This window comes from Pecten maximus, chromosome 11 (genome assembly GCF_902652985.1).
Source record: "Pecten maximus chromosome 11, xPecMax1.1, whole genome shotgun sequence".
Classification (NCBI taxonomy): Eukaryota; Metazoa; Mollusca; class Bivalvia; order Pectinida; family Pectinidae; genus Pecten; species Pecten maximus.
Genome location: NC_047025.1, coordinates 18,558,423 through 18,583,582, shown reverse-complemented (window position 1 = coordinate 18,583,582; position 25,160 = coordinate 18,558,423). Strand labels below are relative to the sequence as shown.

Sequence of the window (25,160 nt, the reverse complement as noted above, 5' to 3'; positions counted from 1 at the left end):
GAATTGAATAGATTTTTTTAATTTTCATTGCGGCTATGAATACCAGTAGCTAGCTACATACCCTACCGCGCGCCACGGGATACATATGTATGTAGCTAGCTACTGGTATTCATAGCCGCAATGAAAATTTAAAAAATCTATTCAATCCATATATAACTGCCACAATTTATCTAGTTTTCCCATCAATATATAACCCCGTACTCTATCTAGTTTTCCCATCAATATATAACCCCGCACTCTATCTAGTTTCCCCATTACTATATAACCCTGCACTCTATCTAGTTTTCCCATTAATATATAACTGCCACAATTTATCTAGTTTTCCCGTTAATACATAACATCTGCAATCTTACCTAATTTGTTAAAATAATGTACACTATTCTGAATTTATTGATAGCAAAAAATGTCTTTCCTGTTATATGAAATGCACTATATGAAAGGTTATAAAAATATAATAGACTATAAATTCTATAATACATAGCTGCAATCAATTGTCTTCAATCTATTTAATATCAGTTATGTTTTGGATCTTAGATAAAAAAAATAAGTGAATAATAAAAAAAAAATGAGATAATAGAAATGTTAAAATACTATCACATAACTCAGAAAGTTTTGACAGGTTTTAAAATCAAAATGGGCAGGACTTAGCCAAACGGAGACACCAATTTTGTTGCACTTCTTGATGTCCCGTCATTGTCCACCCTATGACGACACAATTGATATCTGACTGGCGCATCCAATTTAAAAACACTCCCGATTACATTACACTAGTGAAATGTAAAAATATTACACAGGATAATTCACTGGATAACTGGGAAAATGTGTGATAATCAAACACAGATATAGATATATAGTACTGTACCTTTATAACTGACTAGTTTAAGCACTACTTTATAATTGACTAGTTTTAGTACTATAGACACATCACAAAAAGGTATCTCATTCTCCCACAACATTTGGTGTGCATTCAAAACATATTGCAAAATGCATACCAATTGGTAGCTCCCACTGGCAATCTCTCCATCATTGAACAGTCTAAAACAAATATTTTTGGGTCCCATATCAGATATACAATGACTTTGTGATTGGTTGTCTTCCACTCTCAGCCATCTCAGTAAAATATATACCTCAATAATACATTTTAGTTCATAACATGCACTGAGCACTAATGGAGGACATTTATGGTATAAACAACGTCTAACAATATTTTGGAACAAAAGGAAAATAACTATAAAATAAATGATAAAACCTCCATGTATCTTCTCATTCTGTCTACAGTGACCTCTGTTTAAACCTGGTAGTTATTATCATCGAAGAATTCAACGTTCTTTACAACACACTTTCTTATGTAAAATGAACTTTGTGTTATCACAAAATTTGAGTATTTTTGTTTGGATTGTTGACAGGTATTACTGTAAAACACTCTAAGTATGAGCAAGATTGTGAATTCTGACTTAAAATTGTCAAAGTTGTATCCCTTTGTTAAAACAGTTTTTATGGTTTTGAACAATTTTTAAATGGAAAAAAGTTTAAAGAAATAGTTCTTGTAGTAAATGATATATAACACATACAATATATCTATCCATCTTAATCTCATTCGATAATGGGTATTACAACAGACATACAATATATTAGCCCGAGTTTTCTCTGGCCCTGTCACCATGTCTGGTGGTGAAAGGGCCAGAGGAAACTCGGGCTAACAAATGGGTGTTACAACAGACATACAATATATCTAACAATCCTTCTGAATCTTATCATTCTTCTTTCATTTAGTTTACATCGTTTAAGACATAAATGGGTGTTACAACAGACATACAATATATCTAACTCTCCATCTTAATCTCATTTGATAATGGGTTACAACAGACATACAATATATCTAACAATCCTTCTGAATCTTATCATTCTTCTTTCATTTAGCCCGAGTTTTCTCTGGCCCGGTCACCATGTCACTTTTTGAAAAATAGAGGTAACTTCAAATCTCAAAATCTAAGATGGCCTTCTGTCTGCCATTTTGTTTTTCTGATCAAAAATCTAAATTCAAATGTCACAACTAGGGACTAAGAGGAACCTAGATATGAAGTTTGAGGAATATCCCTCCAGGCCTGTACTTTTCAAGAAATGGCGATAACAAAGATCGTTTATGCATGGAGGGACGAATGACGGATGATTGATAGAGGCCAGGCGGATGCCTAAAGGTTGACAGACCACGGATTCAAGGCGATTTGAAAAGCCCACCATCTCTTGATAAAATAATACTGTCACTTTTTGATGGCTGATATATATAAATACATGATATTAAACATTATACCCGTACTAAAGATTGTAAGGTCCATTTTCTGTCAAAATTTATCTATATTACACAACATCTTGTTCAATTTTAACGAATTATACATTGTACATAATACTGTCGGTTTTGGAGAGAAATCTCGGAACATATGATTATCACAGTTTGAATCAGTTAAGATTTATGGTAAGGCAAGTATTGGTTGAAAGCTAATTGATATCAGATAGTTTTGGCTATAGGTAAAAATAAAGCTCCTTTATAAACAGAATGTATGCCATAGTCTCAAATCATGTCATATTGCACATGCTCAGTAGCCTCCTTGGTCCCCAAAAATAGTCTGGATCTTCTTGTTGAACGGGTTGATGGGACCAATGGCATCTGGATACTTAGTCTCCAAGTTCTGCCACATCACTTGTGCTGAGAATGCTTGACCAAGCTGATAAATAAATGATCAAAACTGAGTCCTTATTTATCAAACAGTTGTCATTTCCCAGATTTTTACCATATACAGCAATTACAAACAATAACTTAAGTAAAGCTATGTTAATTGCAAAGCTATGTTAATTGCAATTCACTGCAGATTTAAAAAAATTTAATGTTGACCTTAAAAGCAATAAAGATGTTTGATTATAATGTTGGAAGAACAAGTAACACACTGAGTGTCACTTTTGTGGCTGTTTGGTGGGTTATGATTTGTGGAGAACAATATTGATATACATGTAAATGTGTTGTAAAGAAACTTACCTGATTTGAATGAAAACCATCCACAGGTTCTAGTGCGTCCCAAATATGATATCCAAGTTTCTCAAACTGTTTAATAGCTGCAACATAAACAATTACCAGCTAGAGGTAATAAGGTCATAGAATTTATCATGTTCACAGAGGGCAAAGGTCATTTTATCATTAAATAAGTCAAGGGTTACATTACCAACAAATACAGATAGTATTGCCAACAGATAGAAATTGACGATCACATACTAAACAAAATGAGATTATAATTTCTATCGACAGATTTTACTGTAATCCTATCACTACTTACAATAGTCTATAGAAATCACTGTACCTTGAAAAATAGGGTTTTCCATGTAGTTCAGTTTAAAGTTGTGGTACTTATTTGCCTCTGTCTCTGCCACCTGCTTCAGGACATTACTCAGTTGCTCAGCTCTCTGTTATCAAAACACATTATTACTCAGACAGACAGAAAAGACAGACAGACAGAAAAGACAGACAGACAGACAGACAGAACGAACAGACAGACAGAACGAACAGACAGACAGAACGGACAGACAGACAGACAGACAGACAGACATCTGTATACTGTAATATACTGTATATACATGTACTACATTATCAGAGTACAATATATTTGGCCTGTTGGTGTCTTGTTACTAGATTAAGAGTTGTTGCCCTTTTGTTACTAATTGAAGTAATGTTTCATATACAATGCCACTGTCTTAATGCCATGTCATGACTGTGTTGTCACCATGACAACAATGTGACATCACCATGACAACAATGTGACATCACCATGACAACATTGTGTCATCACCATGACAACTTTGCCATAACCATGTAATCAATGTATTGTATAAATTTAATAACATCAACAGTGGATCATCACCATGTCAAAAGTTTCTCAGAAACATCTCAATGTTATCAATGTAAACAATGTAACAAGTCAACAAACTTAAAGCATTACTACAAATGATGGTATTTATTGGTATCAATATTAACTGTGTGGTCATATTTAATCAATATTACCTGTGTGGTCATATTTCTAATTGTTTCATTGGTATTCAGCCATCCAACACATGGAGATATCTGTGTAAATATATAACAAAATGATATATCTATATATATATATATATAAGTTAAAAAGTTTAAGGTGAACCTTACGGACGAAAAATATGCATTTAAAAAGAATAAAAACACGACACAGCAGCTAGCGCTTTCGTCACGTCTAGGTGACTCTTCAGAATTCTGAAGAATCACCTAGACGTGACGAAAGCACTAGCTGCTTTGTCGTGTTTTTTATTCTTTTTAAATATATATATATATATATACATAACACTGACGCTGGCAAATGCAAAAACTATCCGATATGTAGTACCATGATACAATTTCGATGTCTTTACCTCTAAGCAGTTGAAGTAATTGTAGAAGTCGGAGTAAGTGACATCATTCCGGAGGGAACCAATCGGATGAATTCTATCCTTGAGACTGTCAAACAGAACCCTTCCATCTACCAATCCTACGAGGAAAACATGGCTCCCAGCAGGCAGGGTTTTCCCCTGTGAAAAGTGTGTAAAATGTCCTTGGTAATTATCAGTATCTACATTCAATTGTACAAATTAAGACATTGAACAAAACTTCTGTGTGTCACTGACCTTGAAAACAATATATATCTTAGGTAAAAAGTATGTTGACCTACTTCACTGGACAGAAGATGAGCACCACAATGTATTGATTATATGCTGTCTGTTCCTTTTTTGTTCGTCAGAGTGTCAGAGTTCTGACCTCCATTATCAGTGTGAGGATAACAAATGTAGGTATAATTGTGACCACCTTTGGTTTGGAGGTGGTCCAAGTCGTAACTAATTCACGTGGTTTGAATTTCAGGTTACATGATGCTTGAAACACCTTCTCCATCCTGATACAGAGGTTTATACAAAAGGTTCTATATCCAAACACCATGTTTACATTATACAGTAAAAAGGCGAATTTGATGTATGTATAACTTTCTGTTAGATATTCGTTAAGTATTTATTTTTTGGCTATATTTAATGACTGTGAATTATCCAAAATTAAATCCAACATTAATATAAACCAACAATACAGTATACAATGATATCAGGGTATACAAGGTGGTGACTACAAGTCTATAGGAAAACAAACATGAACTGAGGAGATAACAATAGACATCAAGTACCAAATTAAAGCCAAATGGCCTTACCAAAAATTCTAAAGTTCTCATGGAGTTGTTCCTCATCTGTTCTGGTGTTGTCATGTGAGCAAAGGTGTCTGGATGACTAAATTAAAACCATGTGTGATATTTTAGTGTACAATTAAAATTACAACTTTTAATTAAATTACATGGTGCAAGATCTGTTTACTGTAAGAACAATAACCTAAATTAATTCAGTGACGTAACCCTTTAAAACACATCTCTGATTATAACACATGTTTAAGAGGGACAACAGCTATCAAAAGATGAGTTTGAAAATGAAAGTAAGGTGATGCAGTATGATGGAGGAATTCCTTCTGATATATCTCTCAAAATATTAAATAATTACAGTCGAACCTCGTTATAGCGAAGTCAATGAAGTCATGAAAATGATGTCCTATGTATTTGAGGGTATATATAACTGAGTATATTTCATATAGAATTTTTTATTTTGAGTTAATCAAAGTCATTGAATTATCAGAATTTGAGATATTTTACTTTACTTACGTGTTGCAAACATCATTTCCAATTAAGGCGTAGAAAACGGTGACAGGCTTGTCTGTTGTCTGGTTACGAAACAGGCTACAACATTAGAGTAAAATAGGAAACAGATATATCACATTTGGAATTTCAATATAATTAAAAGGAAAAATTCCGTTAGGAGGTAGATGAAGTTTGCAGTGTATTTTGATATCTTGAGAAGGATCTTAAAATTCATCATGAAGTGCAAGGGAGGCAATCCAGACAACAGATATACAACCATGCGTCTAGACTTTGGTACCACACTTATATGTATGATACATGGAACCGCATTTATGATTCTATGATTCAATAACAGTTAGGATAATTACTATATTGAAAACCAACCCATCCCTATTTTTTCTTTTTGTAAACTGCCCTGGACCAAATTCATCCCCAATATGTACTTAATTATTACCTTTTCTGAATTGTGTCAGCCATTGCACTTGACCTGGCACCTGTAAAAAAAAGCCAGAGAAGTCAGTGGAATTTATGACTTAAGACTCCCGGTCAATACAGCTGGAATGTACAGCAATAGGATGTAAGTAAAAACGTAAAATGAAGCAATTCAAAAGCAGGTTACACATGACATACTGGTCCTGAAAGTGGTTACGTACACTTGCCACTGTAGATATATTTGTAACAGCTCATTCATATTCACCAAAGTCAGGACCAAGTTTTATCAATATTCCCTACTTAAGGAAATTCCTTAACTTTGAATTTTCCATGTGAAAACATTACGGAATTTGAGGGAAAAATCTTCGTAAGGAACCTTACTTATGTTTCGTGCTTTCCAATGTAAATTTCTAAGTTAAGGAGTTTCCTTAAGTTAAGGATGGAACTGGCCCACGATATACACAATAAAGAACTTGAATTTGTTATCAATATGACCTTAAACTTAGCTGTATCAGCCTTAAATGCTATGCAGTACCTTATTATTTTCAAAATATCTACGAAAATATTATTGTGCTGCTGTCATTGAGTAAGAAGGAAAAACAATGTCCCATAAAATTAATTTAACTGTTAACCTCATTGCAACCTCAACCTTACAGACATAGAAATGGTATATGACCCACTATCTTGTCATCCAAGGTGCATTCTGGTGGAAGATGAACTGCAGGATGGCCAATGGTGATACTCAATATGCTGCAGACAATGACACCAGAAACGTACACAAATATCCGCATACAGGCTTGACTACTTACTGTGATCCATGCATTGAAGTTTAATAACATTCAGCATGGGTTGACACAAACCAACACCTCGGAGAAGTCAGCTGGCCACCTACATTCACAACTACATCCATAAAATTTCAGTCAGAAGTTATAGACTTGACAACAGTATTGGACAGGTAAATGACCTTTGACCCCGAAGTAACCTTGACATTTGGTATACAAACCTGAAAGTGGAGTGAAACATGCTGCCTACCTTTCCTACATATATTCATGAACCATCTGATGATGATGGGCCTGATTGTTTTAACTTACCATTAACACTCAGGTTTTGGTAATCCCTGTGGTTGCAGCGGTTCCTTTGCCATAAATAGTTGTAGACAGAGTTCATTGGGCCATGAATCACATTAGTGAAGGTGGTGTTTTTGTAACCTTAAACAATAACAATGAAAAACTGCATCATCAACTTTTAAACAAAGAAGGTTCTTTATCCCACAGGTACATTACTGTAGAAATATTTTACTACAAAACTATCAAGTTTGATTCTTTAGAAATGATGATCTGGAACTAAAAAAAAAAAGAAAAAACTAGAACTGTCGCCAGGATGGCTGACTAATACCCCCGCAATCTGCACAAGTCAATGGTGAATTTGAACTGTTAATTAGAAGCTAACTAAGATAACCCAGTGAAATAGTGACCAGTTGCCATAGCAACCATAATTTGGAAAAAAAAAAAAAAAGTGGCATGCACATCTACACATGGTCCTCTATAGTTTTGTGAAGTTTCATTGAAATCGGCCCTTCGGTTTAGGAGGAGTTGTCCGGACAAACTTAAAAGTTATGGTTCTTATCGGAAAACCTGTTTATAGTGACCAGTTGCCATAGCAACCATAATTTTGAGAAAAATAAAGTGGCATGCACATCTACACATGGTCCTCTATATCTGTGCGAAGTTTCATTGAAATCAGCCCTTTGGTTTAGGAGGAGTTGTCCGGACAAACTTAAAGTTATGGTTCTTATCAGAAAACCTGTTTATAGTGACCAGTTGCCATAGCAACCATAATTTTGAAGAAAAAAAAAGTGGCATGCACATCTACACATGGTCCTCTATATTTGTTTGAAGTTTCATTGAAATTGGCCATTTAGTTTAGGAGGAGTTGTCCGGACAAACTTAAAATTATGGGTCTTATCGGAAAACCTGTTTATAGTGACCAGTTGCCATAGGAACCATAATTTTGAGAAAAGTAAAGTGGCATGCACATCTACACATGATCATTAATATTTGTGTGAAGTTACATCGGAATTGGCCCATCGGTTTAGAAGGAGTTGTCCGGACAAAATGCGTCTACAGACAGACGGACGGAGGGACGGACGGACGGACGGACAACCTGATTCCAGTAAACCCCCCTAACTTCGTTGCTGGGGTATAAAAAGATGGTTGCTGGGACTACAATATTTCAGTAGGCCAGACAATTGGCCTTCCTTACTTCAGATCTGAGGAGCTAGCTTGGTTTGACACTCCTTACCTGCGGCAGTTTGTGTTTCTTGAGAAGCTGAGAAGTGGACTGCTATATGCTGTGGTGGTCATCTCCTTGAGCAAGACACTTTACTCTAATTGCTCTGGATAGCATGCGACATGTCTGAAAACCCTGCCTCAAAATGACTCTCTGTCCACAGGTTGATAAACCCAACAAACAAACCAAAAAATAAATGTGAAAGAAGGGAACTTGTTTGGAGATCTTACCTGTGATGGATGATAATTCTGGCCAATCAAATTCATTCTCGAGGATGAAAGGTAAAGGCTCAAAAGCTGCCTATCAACGTGGAAAAAAGAAAAAAGAAAAAAAGATTTCTTGAAAATAAAGTAATTCATAATGTCTTTGAAAACACACCGTTTAGTTCCAATTTTTTGTGAATTGTCGAAAATTTAAATTTTTGAATAATCACAGAACCATTGTTTCATTGTCATTATACAAATACACTGTACCATAATCTTTAAAAAAAAACGTTTCTAAAGTGAACTTAAAATACAAACATTAGACAAGAGGCCCAGAGGGCCTGTATCGCTCACATGGTTTCATGAGATATGAAACAAGAATGATGCTTAAGTATATTTGTCACTGGTATTGCTATGTCAATATATATCATAAGCATTTTATATGGGTACATGTACATTGGTTTTATTTTAATACTAAAAATGCCAAAAAGTGCATTAATCCATGAAATGAAATTGACTTTTGGCGCGACCCCATACGGATGCTACCACACAAATGTGAGTGATATCCATTGCTTAGTTTCAGAGAAGGTCTTGTTTAGACTAATTGACCCCTTTTGACCCAGAAAAAAAAATGAAAATGTAGAAAAAAAAAACTTGTTTTCAATATAGTTCCAGAAATTAATCTTTATTTCACAGAACTATACGCTTGTTCTCTATAATTCCAGAAATTAATCATTATGAACTCTAAACTCACTGCTGATATTTCCGTGGTGTTAAGCCACTCCCTAGGAATGTGGAAGTGGGCACTTAGGGAGTCTCCAAGGACGATCACACCTCTGGCTTGGCTTTCTTTACAGTACAGGTCCTCGTATGTTTGGCCACTGACAGGATCAACTCCCTATACACATAAACCCAGTACAACACATCAGTATCAATCATTGTATTGTCTATACAAGATTTAGTGTCGGTATCATACTACCTGTTTGTATCAGTTTCCATAGTAAAACATCATCAATACCAGGTGTCACAACACTTCTGATCTTCCACTTATATATACTGACTTCAATCAAACTTTTTCTGCATTGTTTAAATTTTGCTAATTTAATTTCTAATGTAAAACATACCAATACTGTCTGCATTTCCACAAGAAAGTGTTCAATGTTCCTCTGAGGTTGATAGATTACATAAATTATCATACTGAACACAATCAATTGTGCAATCTTAAAATAACTTTTTTCATAAGAAAGAAGTGAGGATTGTGATGTTTGGTCAGCTGAATGCTGGAATGAAGTGTTATCAATTTCATTTTAATGAATGACCTTGACCCATATTCAAAATTCTAGGGGTTATGATATTTGGACAGTAATATGCCAGATCAAAGGGTTATAAATATGATCACAGAAAAACTTTGACCGGCTTTTAAGGTCACAGGGATAAACCAAAATGTCTTTTCGTTTGTTGCATTTTGTGATGAATGTCTACCAAAGTTAGTGTTCAAATGTAAGGTCTTTACTAAATATCATGGTGTCAGAGGTCAAATGTGTTAAAATTCTTAATTGTTAGCCATAGTATGCTGTTACAATGTCAGTGGAAATGGTAGTGTACCTACAGTAGTCAAAACAGTATCACTCAAGGCCTCATAATAGTTTTAGTGCTAAAGAGCAAGGAAACTATAATTTCAGAATTTTAGTCTGGTAAAAAATGATTGACAGGAAATGTGATAACCTATCGCTTTTGTAACTTATATTTTCAACAACAATTATTTCAGAAAGAATCCCTGCAGTCATTTTCTTTTAAAAGATATTTGATCACTTGTTTTGGTGCGACATTGTGAATGCCCCACACCAAGAAAGTATTTTATTGACATGGCCTGTCAAACTTACATACCAGGATACCGTTACAATTACTGTCTCTGTCCTTGTCCGACTGAATCGGCCTGAAAAAGAATTTCACAAAATGTCATATTGTTAACTTATCAGGCGTGAAGTGCTGATATATAGCAAAAAAATTTACATAGAACATATGTATTATATATTATATTCACTATGTAGGATGTGTACCTTATTAAACATACATTAATATATTACGTCGCTGAACAACTAATGCAAATGCTGACCTTAATTTTACAGACAAAAGAATGTAGAATATTTGAGTTTTGTTATTGGCTGTATATATATAGTAATTGTTAATTATGAATGATTGACCTTTGATGAGGTCAATGTCGTGTTCAACCTACCTGGTAGAATCAAATATCAACTGAAGCCTGGGGTCAATATTTTAGATTCTATCAGGTTAGTAAAGTACCATATTGATCGAATCAAAAGTTCTTAATTTTAATATAAGATATGAAACTAATGTTTGCAAAATTATGGAATTGCATTATTATTCATCTTGATGACAGGAAACACAATACTGACTTGGTATTTCTGAGAATAGAAACATCAGGTTAATATTACAAAATATTAACCTTCACTTGACAATGTTTTAGCCAGTAAGAATTGAGAAAGTTCTCATGTATATGGTCATGAATGATATAAATTGACCACCACATGATATACACACATTTATCTACATGACTGACTAGGAAAACGCTCTAGGTTACTTTAAACATTGAATTGTAAATTGGTAATTAACACAAATGTACACTCTAATGATAACCTCGACACAGAGACTAATGGACTTTCATTTAATTTTGGAATCAATATATAATTATGGACAGTTACCTTAAATGTGTTGAGGCATTAAGTGATGGTCTAAGAACATGTCATATATGTAAACAAGTACAGTATAACATTAATTAATGTATGTTTACAGATCTAAATATAAATAATTCATGGTAGAAATAAGAAATTAACTTAAAGCAAATAACTACGATGACCCATATACGCCTGGACAATATACACATAAGCAATCGATGTTTGTCCAAGGTTTCCAGAAAAACGTGGTCAAAAAACTGCATATGCAGTTGTTTTTTGCCCAGTGTCGGACCGATTTTATTTTACTAACGCAGTGTTGGCCTATTACCGCCTTGGCACTTTTCGAGCTTTGCTCTGATAATTAACATACCATTTGATAATTTCCGACTGTCTGATGAAGCACAGGTGGCCCATTGCTCAAGACAGCCCACTTGACCTTGTAAGCTTATATAGGTGTTATGTGTGGGTAAAACCATAAGGTACAAAGGTTAAGGGAAGGAGACATGCATATAGCCGGATTCAAAGAATGAAAAGTTGGACAACCTTGATTGTCGACCACAGGAAAACAATACGTGCAGCCAAAATGGACGAAGAATTGAATGGTGCATCCATGATCTCAATGGGCCACCCGTGCTTCATCAGGCTGTCGGGATTTATCAAATGGTGTGTAGCAAAGCTCGAAAAGTGTCAAGGCGGATACGGGCCAACACTGCATTGTCAAAATAAACAAAAAGCAAAGCAAAATCTGACGATGAAATATCGTTCATATGCAGTGTTTCGACGACGCATTTTAGAAAACTGCGGACAAATTAATATTAAGTGCTTATGCGTATTTTGTAGAGGCGTATATGGGCCGTCGTAAATAACAAATATTTTGAGAACTTCCAACAGCTGGTACAGCCGGAGCCGGGCTGAATTGTGAGCACCCCACCACCCAACCCCCCACCTCACCCCCACCCTCTAGATCTATTCCTGGCAGATTGGAAAAGTAGTGGTTCTGCTGGTGGGGCTTATTTGTGGGAGGGAATTCATTTGCAGTAAAATACAGTATGAAAAACCTATATCACAGCACAAGGTTGTGGATATATGTGATTTAAATGATAATATAAAAATTAAAAGTTTTTTAACACTGACCGACTTCCTGGGTGAATGTCCTTGCGAGAATCATCACAGTCTTTTCCCCTCCAGGAGCTTCCACGCAGTGTCTGTACACAAATTACACAAGTCAGAGTTTATTTATAGTCATCTGAAACTACCAGCCCCATGAAAACCCAATCACTTCTTTTGTTTTTATTATAGATCATTAACTGCTTAGTGTAACAGGAGAGAAAATTGCAACCCTCCTCAATACTTTTACCTGCTGCAAAGCTAGGTGATCATATTATTTTGTACACTATTTACAATTAAAACCTTCCACATATGAACTTCTGAAATATTAACTTTTGAATGTCAATGAGAGGTTTTGACTTGAATAACAGCTTGTGTTGCATCATAGCCAACTATAATCTGATGTTTGTGGATTTTTTCAAATTGTTTATCATCTGTGGTTCATTTTTAAATGCTACTCCTCTGAAAGTACCAGAGAGATCAGTCTGAAATCTCACAATTATGTTCCCTTTGGTGGCTAGTTGTACTGTTTTACCAGTTTGGGTATACCAAAAACTATAAACCAGGAACCAAGAAATCCCAAAAATACAGGGATGTACCCTAAATCATGTCCCTTTTCAGATTTCTATAATGCAAGGTACATCAAACCAGCAAGCCCTGTTCCCTTATAATTTACACTTAATGTACTCTCAACTAACTAATGCACATTTATGATAATATATTTTAAGTGTGTGATGGACTGATCACATAAACTTATAGATTTCAAGTGACAAGCACTTATATTATATAACACTATGGTACTGTAAATAAGAACACACAAATTGGAGAGTGGATCGTCCCAATAAAGCATTTTAAAAATTCAGACATGTGATAAGAGTATAAAGTATAAATCTCATGAATAAAAAAAATGCATCTCATCTTTTGTTTATTTATAAGATAAATCCATCGGAATAAATGACAAAATTTGAAGGCTGTGAAAATATCTATCAATACCAAACAGCCTGTTCAATTGTACCTCTGTCAGTACTCTAACTTGTACTTAATGATTTAACAAAAGATAAAATATTACATGTTGGGACAGCAAATACATAATTATGTGTTCTAGTGATTTCATAAAAGACAAAAAACACCAGAAATACTTCAAATATTAACAACATTGAACAGAATACTAAGAACATCATTATACAGGTATACAAATATAATTTGATAGACAACTTACTGCATATGTACTGAATCTATCATCGTCCAGGTCAACAGCAGGATCATGTTTCTCAAATATCCTGGTTGAACAAAATGCCCTAAATGAATATCTGTTACTGTGACAACAGGCAAAGTCTCTTTGATTTCGATTCACATCTTCTCAACCTTATTTTTAATTTATTGATTTTTGAAATCAGCAGAATTTCCTACGTCTTAACTGCTATTTGGTCATATTCAGTAATTTTTGTTTATATAAAACAGCTGGAACTGCAGTTCACTGACTTGTTTAACTTTTGTCAAGTAATGTCTTTAACTATAATTATTTCTAAGATACATTAATCATTATCATTTTCCAAAAAATTAAAAAAAATGTAAAGGTTGACACGTACACATTTCAATAAGTATAGAACAATTGTAAAGAAAAATCAACCATATGTCTACTGAATTAAAAGTATATGTCACTAATAATATGTGCATGTCTATCCAATTAAACTTACTAGAACATGTATAAATGTTTATCTAATTAAACTTCCTGGTACATGCATAAATGTTTATCCAATTAAACTTCAATGTCTATCCAATTAAATTTCCATGTCTAACCAATTAAACTTCCATGTCTATCCAATTAAACTTTCATGTCTATCCAATCAAACTTCTATGTCTATCCAATCAAACTTCAATGTCTATCCAATTAAAGTTCCATGTCTATCCAATTAAACCTCCATCTCTATCCAATTAAACTCATATCTTTACAAAATGTATGTCTATCTTAATAAACTTACATGGCTATCCAATTACAAATAGCTTTTATTCCTGGTAAATCACATATCTTGGGAACTGGTTTTATCTGTAAAAACAAAATAATATGCAAAGATCACAGGATATTTCTTAATTAAAGTTAAAGGTATTAGGATTGATTTCTCAGATATATCTACCTCTATGTAAGATAGTGCAGATCACCAAATTGAGCTTCTTGTGATTAAACATTCAATAATGTATGAATAGTGTAAATATGTATAAAATATCAAATTCAAATTGAATATTTTTTGTTCACTGACCTTGTAAGGAGTTTGTTTCATTTCATAAGTTAAAACTTCTTTGACAATTCCTGAATGAACACTTCGTGGACTCTGTTAAAACAATAAAGTGAAAAATGAGCTGAAGCTTCACATGAACACTATCGAATATAACAGTTACAATGGTGGTTAATTACAAACAATCAAAGACACACAAAACACCAGAACATGACTACCTCCTTATGTTGATGCGCTGAAGGCAATGTCCAACTCAATTGTGATCAACAATAATCATCAAACATATTTAAATTAAATAACTGCACAGGAGTGCTTTTAAATAAAAAGTGATAACAAACTTTGATATTGAAATCCAATATGGTTACCTGGTGGTAATTTTGTTCCCCATAATTGAAAAATAAAAGACTATTAGTCCAGAGATTGACAGAAGACATACCTTAGACTTTGGTTTAGAGATTGACAGAAGACATTAGTGACCCTAGACTTTGGTTTAGAGATTGACAGAAGACATACCCATGACTTTGGTTTAGAGATTGAAAGAAGACATACCCTTGACTTTGATTTAGAGATTGACAGAAGACATACCCTTGACTTTGGTTTAGAGATTGACAGAAGACATACCCTTGACTTTGGTTTAGAGATTATCAGAGGACGTACCCTTGACTTTGGTTTAGAGATTATCTGAGGACATACCCTAGGATTATCAGAAGACATGCCCTAGACTTTGGTTTAGAGATTATCAGAGGACATTATTATGTGACCTTAGGATTATCAGAAGACATACCCTTGACTTTGGTTTACAGATTATCAGAGGACATACCCTAGGATTATCAGAAGACATACCCTTGACTTTGGTTTAGAGATTATCCGAGGACATATCCTAGACTTTGGTTTAGAGATTATCAGAGGACATACCCTAGGATTATCCGAGGACATACCCTTGACTTTGGTTTAGAGATTATCTGAGGACATGCCCTAGACTTTGTTTTAGAGATTGACAGATGACATACCCTTGACTTTGGTTAAGAGATTATCAGAGGACATGCCCTAGGATTATCCGAGGACATACCCTAGACTTTGGTTTAGAGATTATCAGAGGACATACCCTAGGATTATCAGAAGACATACCCTTGACTTTGGTTTAGAGATTATCAGAGGACATACCCTAGGATTATCAGAAGACATACCCTTGACTTTGGTTTAGAGATTGACAGAAGGCATACCCTAGACTTTGATTTAGAGATTGAGAAAATGACATACTCTAGACTTTGGTCTAGAGATTGGCAGAAGACATACTCTAGACTTTGGTTTAGAGATTATCAGAGGACATTATTATGTGACCTTAGGATTATCAGAAGACATACCCTTGATTTTGGTTTGGAGATTATCAGAGGAAATACCCTAGGATTATCAGAAGACATACCCTTGACTTTGGTTTAGAGATTGACAGAAGGCATACCCTAGGATTATCAGAGGAGATACCCTTGACTTTGGTTTAGAGATTATCCGAGGACATATCCTAGACTTTAGTTTAGAGATTATCAGAGGACATACCCTAGGCTTATCCGAGGACATACCCTTGACTTTGGTTTAGAGATTATCTGAGGACATGCCCTAGACTTTGGTTTAGAGATTGACAGAGGACATACCCCTGACTTTGGTTAAGAGATTATCAGAGGACATACCCTAGGATTATCCGAGGACATACCCTAGACTTTGGTTTAGAGATTATCAGAGGACATACCCTAGGATTATCAGAAGACATACCCTTGACTTTGGTTTAGAGATTATCAGAGGACATACCCTAGGATTATCAGAAGACATACCCTTGACTTTGGTTTAGAGATTGACAGAAGGCATACCCTAGACTTTGATTTAGAGATTGAGAAAATGACATACTCTAGACGTTGGTCTAGAGATTGGCAGAAGACATACTCTAGACTTTGGTTTAGAGATTATCAGAGGACATTATTATGTGACCTTAGGATTATCAGAAGACATACCCTTGACTTTGGTTTGGAGATTATCAGAGGAAATACCCTAGGATTATCAGAAGACATACCCTTGACTTTGGTTTAGAGATTGACAGAAGGCATACCCTAGACTTTGATTTAGAGATTGAGAAAATGACATACTCTAGACGTTGGTCTAGAGATTGGCAGAAGACATACTCTAGACTTTGGTTTAGAGATTATCAGAGGACATTATTATGTGACCTTAGGATTATCAGAAGACATACCCTTGACTTTGGTTTGGAGATTATCAGAGGAAATACCCTAGGATTATCAGAAGACATACCCTTGACTTTGGTTTAGAGATTGAAAGAAGGCATACCCTAGGATTATCAGAGGAGATACCCTGGACTTTGGTTTAGAGATTATCCGAGGACATATCCTAGACTTTGGTTTAGAGATTATCAGAGGACATACCCTAGGATTATCCGAGGACAAACCCTAGACTTTGGTTTAGAGATTATCTGAGGACATACCCTAGGATTATCCGAGGACATACCCTTGACTTTGGTTTAGAGATTATCTGAGGACATGCCCTAGACTTTGGTTTAGAGATTGACAGATGACATACCCTTGACTTTGGTTAAGAGATTGACAGAAGGCATACCCTAGACTTTGATTTAGAGATTGAGAAAATGACATACTCTAGACTTTGGTCTAGAGATTGGCAGAAGACATACTCTAGACTTTGGTTTAGAGATTGACAGAAGACATACCCTTGACTTTGGTTTAGAGATTATCAGAGGACATACACTTGACTTGGTTTAGAGATTATCAGAGGACATACCCTTGACTTTGGTTTAGAGATTATCCGAGGACATACCCTAGGATTATCAGAAGACATACCCTTGACTTTGGTTTAGAGATTGACAGAAGGCATACCCTAGACTTTGGTTTAGAGATTGAGAAAATGACATACTCTAGACTTTGGTCTAGAGATTGGCAGAAGACATACTCTAGACTTTGGTTTAGAGATTGACAGAAGACATACCCTTGACTTTGATTTAGAGATTGACAGAAGACATACCCTTGACTTTGGTTTAGAGATTATCAGAGGACATACCCTTGACTTTGGTTTAGAGATTATCAGAGGACATACCCTTGACTTTGGTTTAGAGATTGACAGAGGACATACCCTTGACTTTGGTTTAGAGATTGACAGAGGACATACCCTTGACTTTGGTTTAGAGATTATCTGAGGACATACCCTTGACTTTGGTTTAGAGATTATCAGAGGACATACCCTTGACTTTGGTTTAGAGATTGACAGAGGACATACCCTTGACTTTGGTTTAGAGATTGACAGAGGACATACCCTTGACTTTGGTTTAGAGATTATCTGAGGACATACCCTAGACTTTGGTTTAGAGATTATCAGAGGACATTATTATGTGACCCTAGGATTATCAGAAGACATACCCTTGACTTTGGTTTAGAGATTGACAGAAGGCATACCCTAGGATTATCAGAGGACATACCCATGACTTTGGTTTATAAATTATCCGAGGACATACCCTTGACTTTGGTTTAGAGATTATCTGAGGACATACCCTTGACTTTGGTTTAGAGATTATCCGAGGACATACCCTTGACTTTGGTTTAGAGATTATCCGAGGACATACCCTAGGATTATCCGAGGACATATCCTTGACTTTGGTTTAGATATTATCAGAGGACATACCCAAGGATTATCCGAGGACATATCCTAGACTTTGGTTTAGAGATTGAAAGAAGACATACCCTTGACTTTGATTTAGAGATTGACAGAAGACATACCCTTGACTTTGGTTTAGAGATTGACAGAGGACATACCCTTGACTTTGGTTTAGAGATTATCTGAGGACATACCCTAGGATTATCAGAAGACATACCCTAGACTTTGGTTTAGAGATTATCAGAGGACATTATTATGTGACATTAGGATTATCAGAAGACATACCCTTGACTTTGGTTTAGAGATTGACAGAAGGCATACCCTAGGATTATCAGAGGACATACCCATGACTTTGGTTTATAAATTATCCGAGGACATACCCTTGACTTTGGTTTAGAGATTATCCGAGGACATACCCTTGACTTTGGTTTAGAGATTATCCGAGGACATACCCTTGACTTTGGTTTAGAGATTATCCGAGGACATACCCTAGGATTATCCGAGGACATATCCTTGACTTTGGTTTAGATATTATCAGAGGACATACCCTAGGATTATCCGAGGACATATCCTAGACTTTGGTTTAGAGATTATCCGAGGACATGCCCTAGACTTTGGTTTAGAGATTGAAAGAGGACATACCCTTGACTTTGGTTAAGAGATTATCAGAGGAAATACCCTAGGATTATCCAAGGACATACCCTAGACTTTGGTTTAGAGATTATCAGAGGACATACCCTAGGATTATCCGAGGACATACCCTTGACTTTGGTTTAGAGATTATCCGAGGACATACCCTAGGATTATCAGAGGACATACCCTAGGTTTATCAGAGGACATACCCTAGACTTTGGTTTAGAGATTATCAGAGGACATACCCTAGACTTTGGTTTAGGAAAGATGTGGCATTCTTGTTTTCCTGTATCTGAGTAACAGAATCCAATCTTATGGCAAAATGTGTCCGGGCTATCTTCCTTTGTAAATCTGGAAACAGTTTTAGATTGAAAATTATGTTTTGATAAAATACAAGACACTTAATACATGTAAGTTTAAGAATGATAAAGTTCCGTAGGGACACAGATGATATCCTCACTTTCTCATACTTGGTGAATTGAGAGATGATAATGAAAGTCAATGATAACATTAATATCTGTTACACAACTGAATGTCCTTTTGTGTGGAATTACTACATGTATTTTAATTGGTTGGGGTTAATAAGTGATAAATATTCATCACCTTTATGTAACAATTACCTATTGATTAGAATACTTCCAAAGAAATCAGCGAATATCTGACATTGCTGTCTGTATTTGTCTGGGAGGTAGTTACACAGACGCTCCAGGGAATGTAGGATAGTCTCATTGTGTATCACTGACAGCTGTTCCGTCAAACTCACAATCACAGAACATGCTGTTGAGAACAAACCATAATGATTAGGCATTCAGTCCTGTTAACACATCATACACCAAAACACCATCATACACAGGTATCCTTGACCCAACACCATCATACACCGGTACCCTTGACCCAACACCATCATACACCCAAACACCATCATACACCGGTACCCTTGACCCAACACCATCATACACCGGTACCCTTGACCCAACACCGTCATACACCGGTATCCTTGACCCAACACCATCATACACCGGTACCCTTGACCCAACACCATCATACACAGGTACCCTTGACCCAACACCATCATACACCGGTACCCTTGACCCAACACCATCATACACCGGTACCCTTGACCCAACACCATCATACACCGGTACCCTTGACCCAACACCATCATACACCAAAACACCATCATACACCGGTACCCTTGACCCAACACCATCATACACAGGTACCCTTGACCCAACACCGTCATACACCGGTACCCTTGACCCAACACCATCATACATCCAAACACCATCATACACTGGTACCTTGACCCAACACCATCATACACAGGTACCCTTGACCCAACACCATCATACACCCAAACACCATCATACACTGGTACCCTTGACCCAACACCATCATACACAGTTACCCTTGACCCAACACCATCATACACAGTTACCCTTGACCCAACACCATCATACATCCAAACACCATCATACACTGGTACCCTTGACCCAACACCATCATACACCTAAACAACATCATACACCGGTACCCCTGACCTAACACCATCATACACCTGTATCCTTGACCTAACAACATCATACACCGGTACCCCTGACCTAACACCATCATACACCGGTACCCTTCACCCAACACCATCATACACCCAAACACCATTATACACCCCAACACCATCACACACACACCAATTAATTCATACACTTCAACCTCATCATAATTTGGAATACCAAATTTGAGAGCATTCATTATTTACAGCTGTGTAAACCAACACAATTACAGGCAATAAAAATCCAAAACTGGACGATGTCAAGGCAATATGGTACTAGTCTACTAGACTTTCTATTAAAATTTGATCATCATGTATTCTGTTAAAATTCACCTAGTGCTTTTTTATAGTATACCATAGGAATTGGATGACTTCTGTGATTAAAAAATTTTCTTGAATTAAAAAAAAAAGTTTTTCCCTTTTGTCTTTATTTTTTGCTATAGATTTTCTATAAACTGTAAATGTCATGGTGAATTTATTTCTTTATTGATATATCATGTGTTTCTCATTACTTAAATGTGAATATATATAGATCTTAACTGGGTTCAAAATACCAGATACTTCAATCAAAAATAACAAGTTGTTAAATCAAGCAAATGCAATACATTGTTATTAGGGAAGGTGGTTGGTTTCAGCTGAGGCTAGTCTTTATTGACAGATATACATGTACACATTCTAATTAAATTCAATTCAAAAATTATTTTATTATTCCAAATATATACAAATACATGTCATAAAAAGTGTAGGTGTTTATTGTAGACAGGTAATGTGTAGGTGTTTATTATAGTTTTTAGTATCCAGGTACTTTTTATGCAGAATAAAAAGTATCCGGATACTTATTATGCAGGAGGTACATATTAGGCATGACACCGGTTGCAGATAGGTATAATAATTATACATAGTCTAAACAGCACACCTTTCACACACACTTCCACACAATTTCATAAAGGAAAGACATGGAAAATGATGATGAGCAACATAATCATAATAGTTGAAATCTTTTAGCGCTCTTTATATATAAGTAAACATGATTTAAGATATATAGGTTAATTTCTTGAGATAAATCTATATCGCCACATAAAAGTATATGTAAATTAATAAATCCCACACGATTGTATATAGAAGTGATATGATGCCTAAAGGTAGAATATAGTGGGCACTGGAAGAAAAAATGAACCAAATTTTCAAAGTCTGCTCCACAAATGCATGAGCCATCAATTCCAAGAACTAGATGATCTATTAACTTATCAAAATTTAGGTTACTGGCATTATTACGCAACTGACACAATAGAATATGTAATGCTCTAGGCCTACAGTCAAGAAAAACATCAGAAATAAAAACAGGGAATACAGTTTTAAGCTTATTTTTTAGGCTAGAGATAGATACAGAATCTCTAATAGAAGGATCTAACGAGTTCCATAAGTTCATAGAAGAGGGGAAGAGACTGTTTTGATAGGAGCTAGTTCTAGAAGCAGGTACATTAAAGTATCTTTCATTTCTAAAATTGTAGTTAGTATTAGTATTAATATATGGTTGAATAATGTCATGGAGGTAGCTGGGAGTGTAGTGATTAATAATTTTGAATAAAAATAATATTTTTTGACGTTTTCTCCTTGTTTTTAATGTTTCAAATTGAGTTTCATAATAGAGTTTATAATGAGAAGTGCCCCTTCTAAGACCAGTGATTATTCTCATGGCTTCTACCTGGACCGATTCAAGTAGGTCAGATTCAGTTTCAGTGCAATTATCCCAGACTATAGAAGAATATTCAAGAATAGGTCGAACATATGATAAATATAGAGTTTTCAATGTATTTCTATTTACTTTATATTTAAGAAGTTTAAGAAGTTTCAATCTTGAAGAGGCTTTGTTATAAATATTGTTAATATGTTCAGCCCAGGTACCTCTCATGTTAAATGTTAATCCTAGATGTTTGTGCTGATCACGCTGTGCAATTAGATGATTATCAAAGAGTAGAGGAGGATGATTATTAGTGTGTTTTCTGGTTAAAGTTAGTGCAGTGGTTTTATTAAAAAGAACTTGCCATTGATGAGCCCAGTTAGAAATAGTAGAAAGATCTTGATTAATTTGGATGGCAGGTGTATCAAGGTCATTTTGATTATTTACAATTACAATAATGATGTATCATTAGCAAAAAGTTTTATATTAGAATTAATATTATTTGTGATATCATTAATGAATAAAAGAAATAAGAATGGGCCTAGTACGGAACCTTGGGGTACATCCTGCCGTAATGACTTTGGAATTGGATTTGTAGTCTTCAAAGATAACACTTTGTTTTCTGTCAGATAAGTAAGATTCAAACCATTTCAATAATTTGCCCTTAATTCCATACAATTTGAGTTTATATAACAATCCAAGATGCCATACCCGATCAAATACCTTACTTATATCACAGAAAACAAAACGCAAATCTTTGCCAATATCTAGATTATGAAAAATAGTGTTATATATAGCAGCAAGTTGATTGACAGTAGAATCATTTGGTTGGAATCCTGACTGATGTTTACTCAGAAAGTTATGATCTTTTATAAAATTAAAAGTATATTTTGGAGATAATAGATGTAATAGCAATAGGACGATAATTATTAAGATCACTAATGTCTCCTTTACCTTTGTATAAAGCATTTACATTTGAGGTTTTTAAAATATCAGGAATTTCACCAACTGCCATGATTTTATTGAACAATAAATATAATGGATATGCAAGTGCAGAAGATGCATTTTTAAGTATTTGGGGTATAATACCATCAGGGCCTGGGGGTTTGTTAGTTTTAAGTATGTTTAGTTGTAAGTTAGTATCTGTTATATCTGAAGCATGAGGTGAAGAAAGTGTTAAAAGCTTCAGCCTTGTCACGTGGATGAATATAATTGTGTTATTGTATGTTTGGGGTGAAGAATTATTATAAATATTAGATAATTTACAGATAGATTTGGCAATCCGCCACCATTTCCTAGGAGGAACAGTTTTATCAGCAAGTGAATTCTGAAGTTTATTTAAATATCGTTCCTTTGCATTTCTTATCATTAAAATAGTTTCATTACGAATCATTCGAAATTCAGTCCAATCTTGGTCTCTGTTTTTTTCTTTGGCTTTCTTGTGAATTTTATTTTTTTTTTCTGAGTTGTAACCTAATTTTTTTAGTCATCCAAGGTTTATCATCAGGGCGAATTATGACAGTTTTTTGAGGAATGTGAGAATTAGTGAGAGAGTGTAAGGTGTTGGTAAAGTTATCATACATAACATTAATATTATCAGTGTTAGAAAGTAATTCATCCCAATTAGTATTGAGTAAATCAGTTTTCAGACCATTCGAATCAGCTTCCTGAAATTTGTAGATAGTTTTCTTGTAGGAATGTTTCTTAAGAACTTTAAAGGAAATGCTTACTAATATCGGACTATGGTCACAACATAGAGGAGATAAGACTTCAGTATAATTTAATATATTGACATTGTTAGTGAAAAATATGTCAAGCATAGTAGCTGTAGAATTAGTGATACGGGTAGGTGCGTGGATTAAGTTATGTAGTTGATATTAAGCCATAAGTCTAGAGAGGTGAGAATTAGGTCGAAGGTTAAGAAGATCAACATTATAATGTCACCAGTTATAATAATATTAAGATTAGTGTTTGATAGATTATCAAATATGTTGTCCAGTTTATCCCAGTAATTTACAGCTGTACCAGGAGGCCTATACAGACAGCAAAGAAGGAATTTTTTGTTTGAGGTATCAATAATTCTAATTAAATAAAGGTGTAAGTTAACGGACACATGAAGGCTAAGCAGAGTTACACTATTAGTAAAGAGAGCACTTGACTAGTAATCTGAAGTGCTTAAATGTGTGTATATGTTATCAATGAACAATATCTCGATAGATTTGTACTAAATAAGTTTTGAAACACACATACTGATTGCAGTTAACACCAATTCCATTATAGATATGAATAAAAAGTTCACATAGGATTTTAGTTAAATGGAAGACAGGACAAATTGCTGTTTGAGATACAAGTCCCCCATAATAACCAACTGTGCATAGTTAGTATTAAACTTAAGTTACAATTCCTATTATCAAATCTAGATATAGCTTCCTTTGGAACGTTTCAGTGCTATATATAACGTTATAGTACTTTGATTGGGGTCCCTGTTAATAGCACACAGAAGTGTAATATCATTAACTCACTTGCACACGATATTCCACCATTTCCTCCAAACTTTACCATATAATCATCAACCAAAGTTGATGTTGATGGTGATACAACAAAACACAACAAAGGAACCGAAAGTAGAACTGCTCTGAACAACATCTTCTTTTTTGAGTCAATCCAAATCACATGACAGTCACATGGTAAGAATTCGAAACCATAATCTATTCGGTAGTCATCAGATTTTTTCCATCGAAATAACATCGCGTCAAATCGCGCAAGCCGCGAGAAATTACGATACTTACAACCGCCAATTTCAAAAGTTGTAAACAGACAAGGGAGCGGTGTGGCAGATATCGGAGGCTCGGATATACCGTACTACATTTGAATATTTGAACAGAAATCACGATCTTTTCATGAAGTCCGTTGCATAGACAAAAAGAACAATGGATCCATATACAGAGGTAAGCAT

The 25,160-nt window shown here is 35.1% G+C and overlaps 1 protein-coding gene across 3 annotated transcripts; it reads right to left on the bottom strand.

Annotated features, from left to right (window-relative positions):
- Nucleotides 1–1,922: 1,922 nt before the first annotated feature.
- LOC117337110 (acyloxyacyl hydrolase-like) lies at nt 1,923–24,986 on the bottom strand. 3 transcript variants are annotated; one of them, XM_033897900.1, is made up of 19 exons: nt 24,727–24,986; nt 19,595–19,751; nt 19,220–19,325; nt 14,700–14,771; nt 14,424–14,488; nt 13,661–13,721; nt 12,469–12,539; nt 10,526–10,574; nt 9,393–9,536; nt 8,666–8,735; nt 7,238–7,354; nt 6,169–6,208; nt 5,739–5,813; nt 5,241–5,316; nt 4,423–4,578; nt 4,049–4,108; nt 3,351–3,453; nt 3,032–3,108; nt 1,923–2,723 (listed from the first exon to the last, which is right to left on the bottom strand). In XM_033897900.1, exons 1-19 carry the CDS (start codon nt 24,950–24,952, stop codon nt 2,595–2,597), a joined length of 1,854 nt encoding a protein of 617 aa, XP_033753791.1. In that variant the 5' UTR covers nt 24,953–24,986; the 3' UTR covers nt 1,923–2,594. The 3 variants fall into 3 exon arrangements, with proteins under 3 accessions (XP_033753791.1, XP_033753793.1, XP_033753792.1); XM_033897902.1 differs by lacking the exon at nt 19,595–19,751 and having other exon boundaries at nt 24,727–24,955; XM_033897901.1 differs by lacking the exons at nt 19,220–19,325; nt 19,595–19,751 and having other exon boundaries at nt 24,727–24,980.
- Nucleotides 24,987–25,160: the final 174 nt, after the last annotated feature.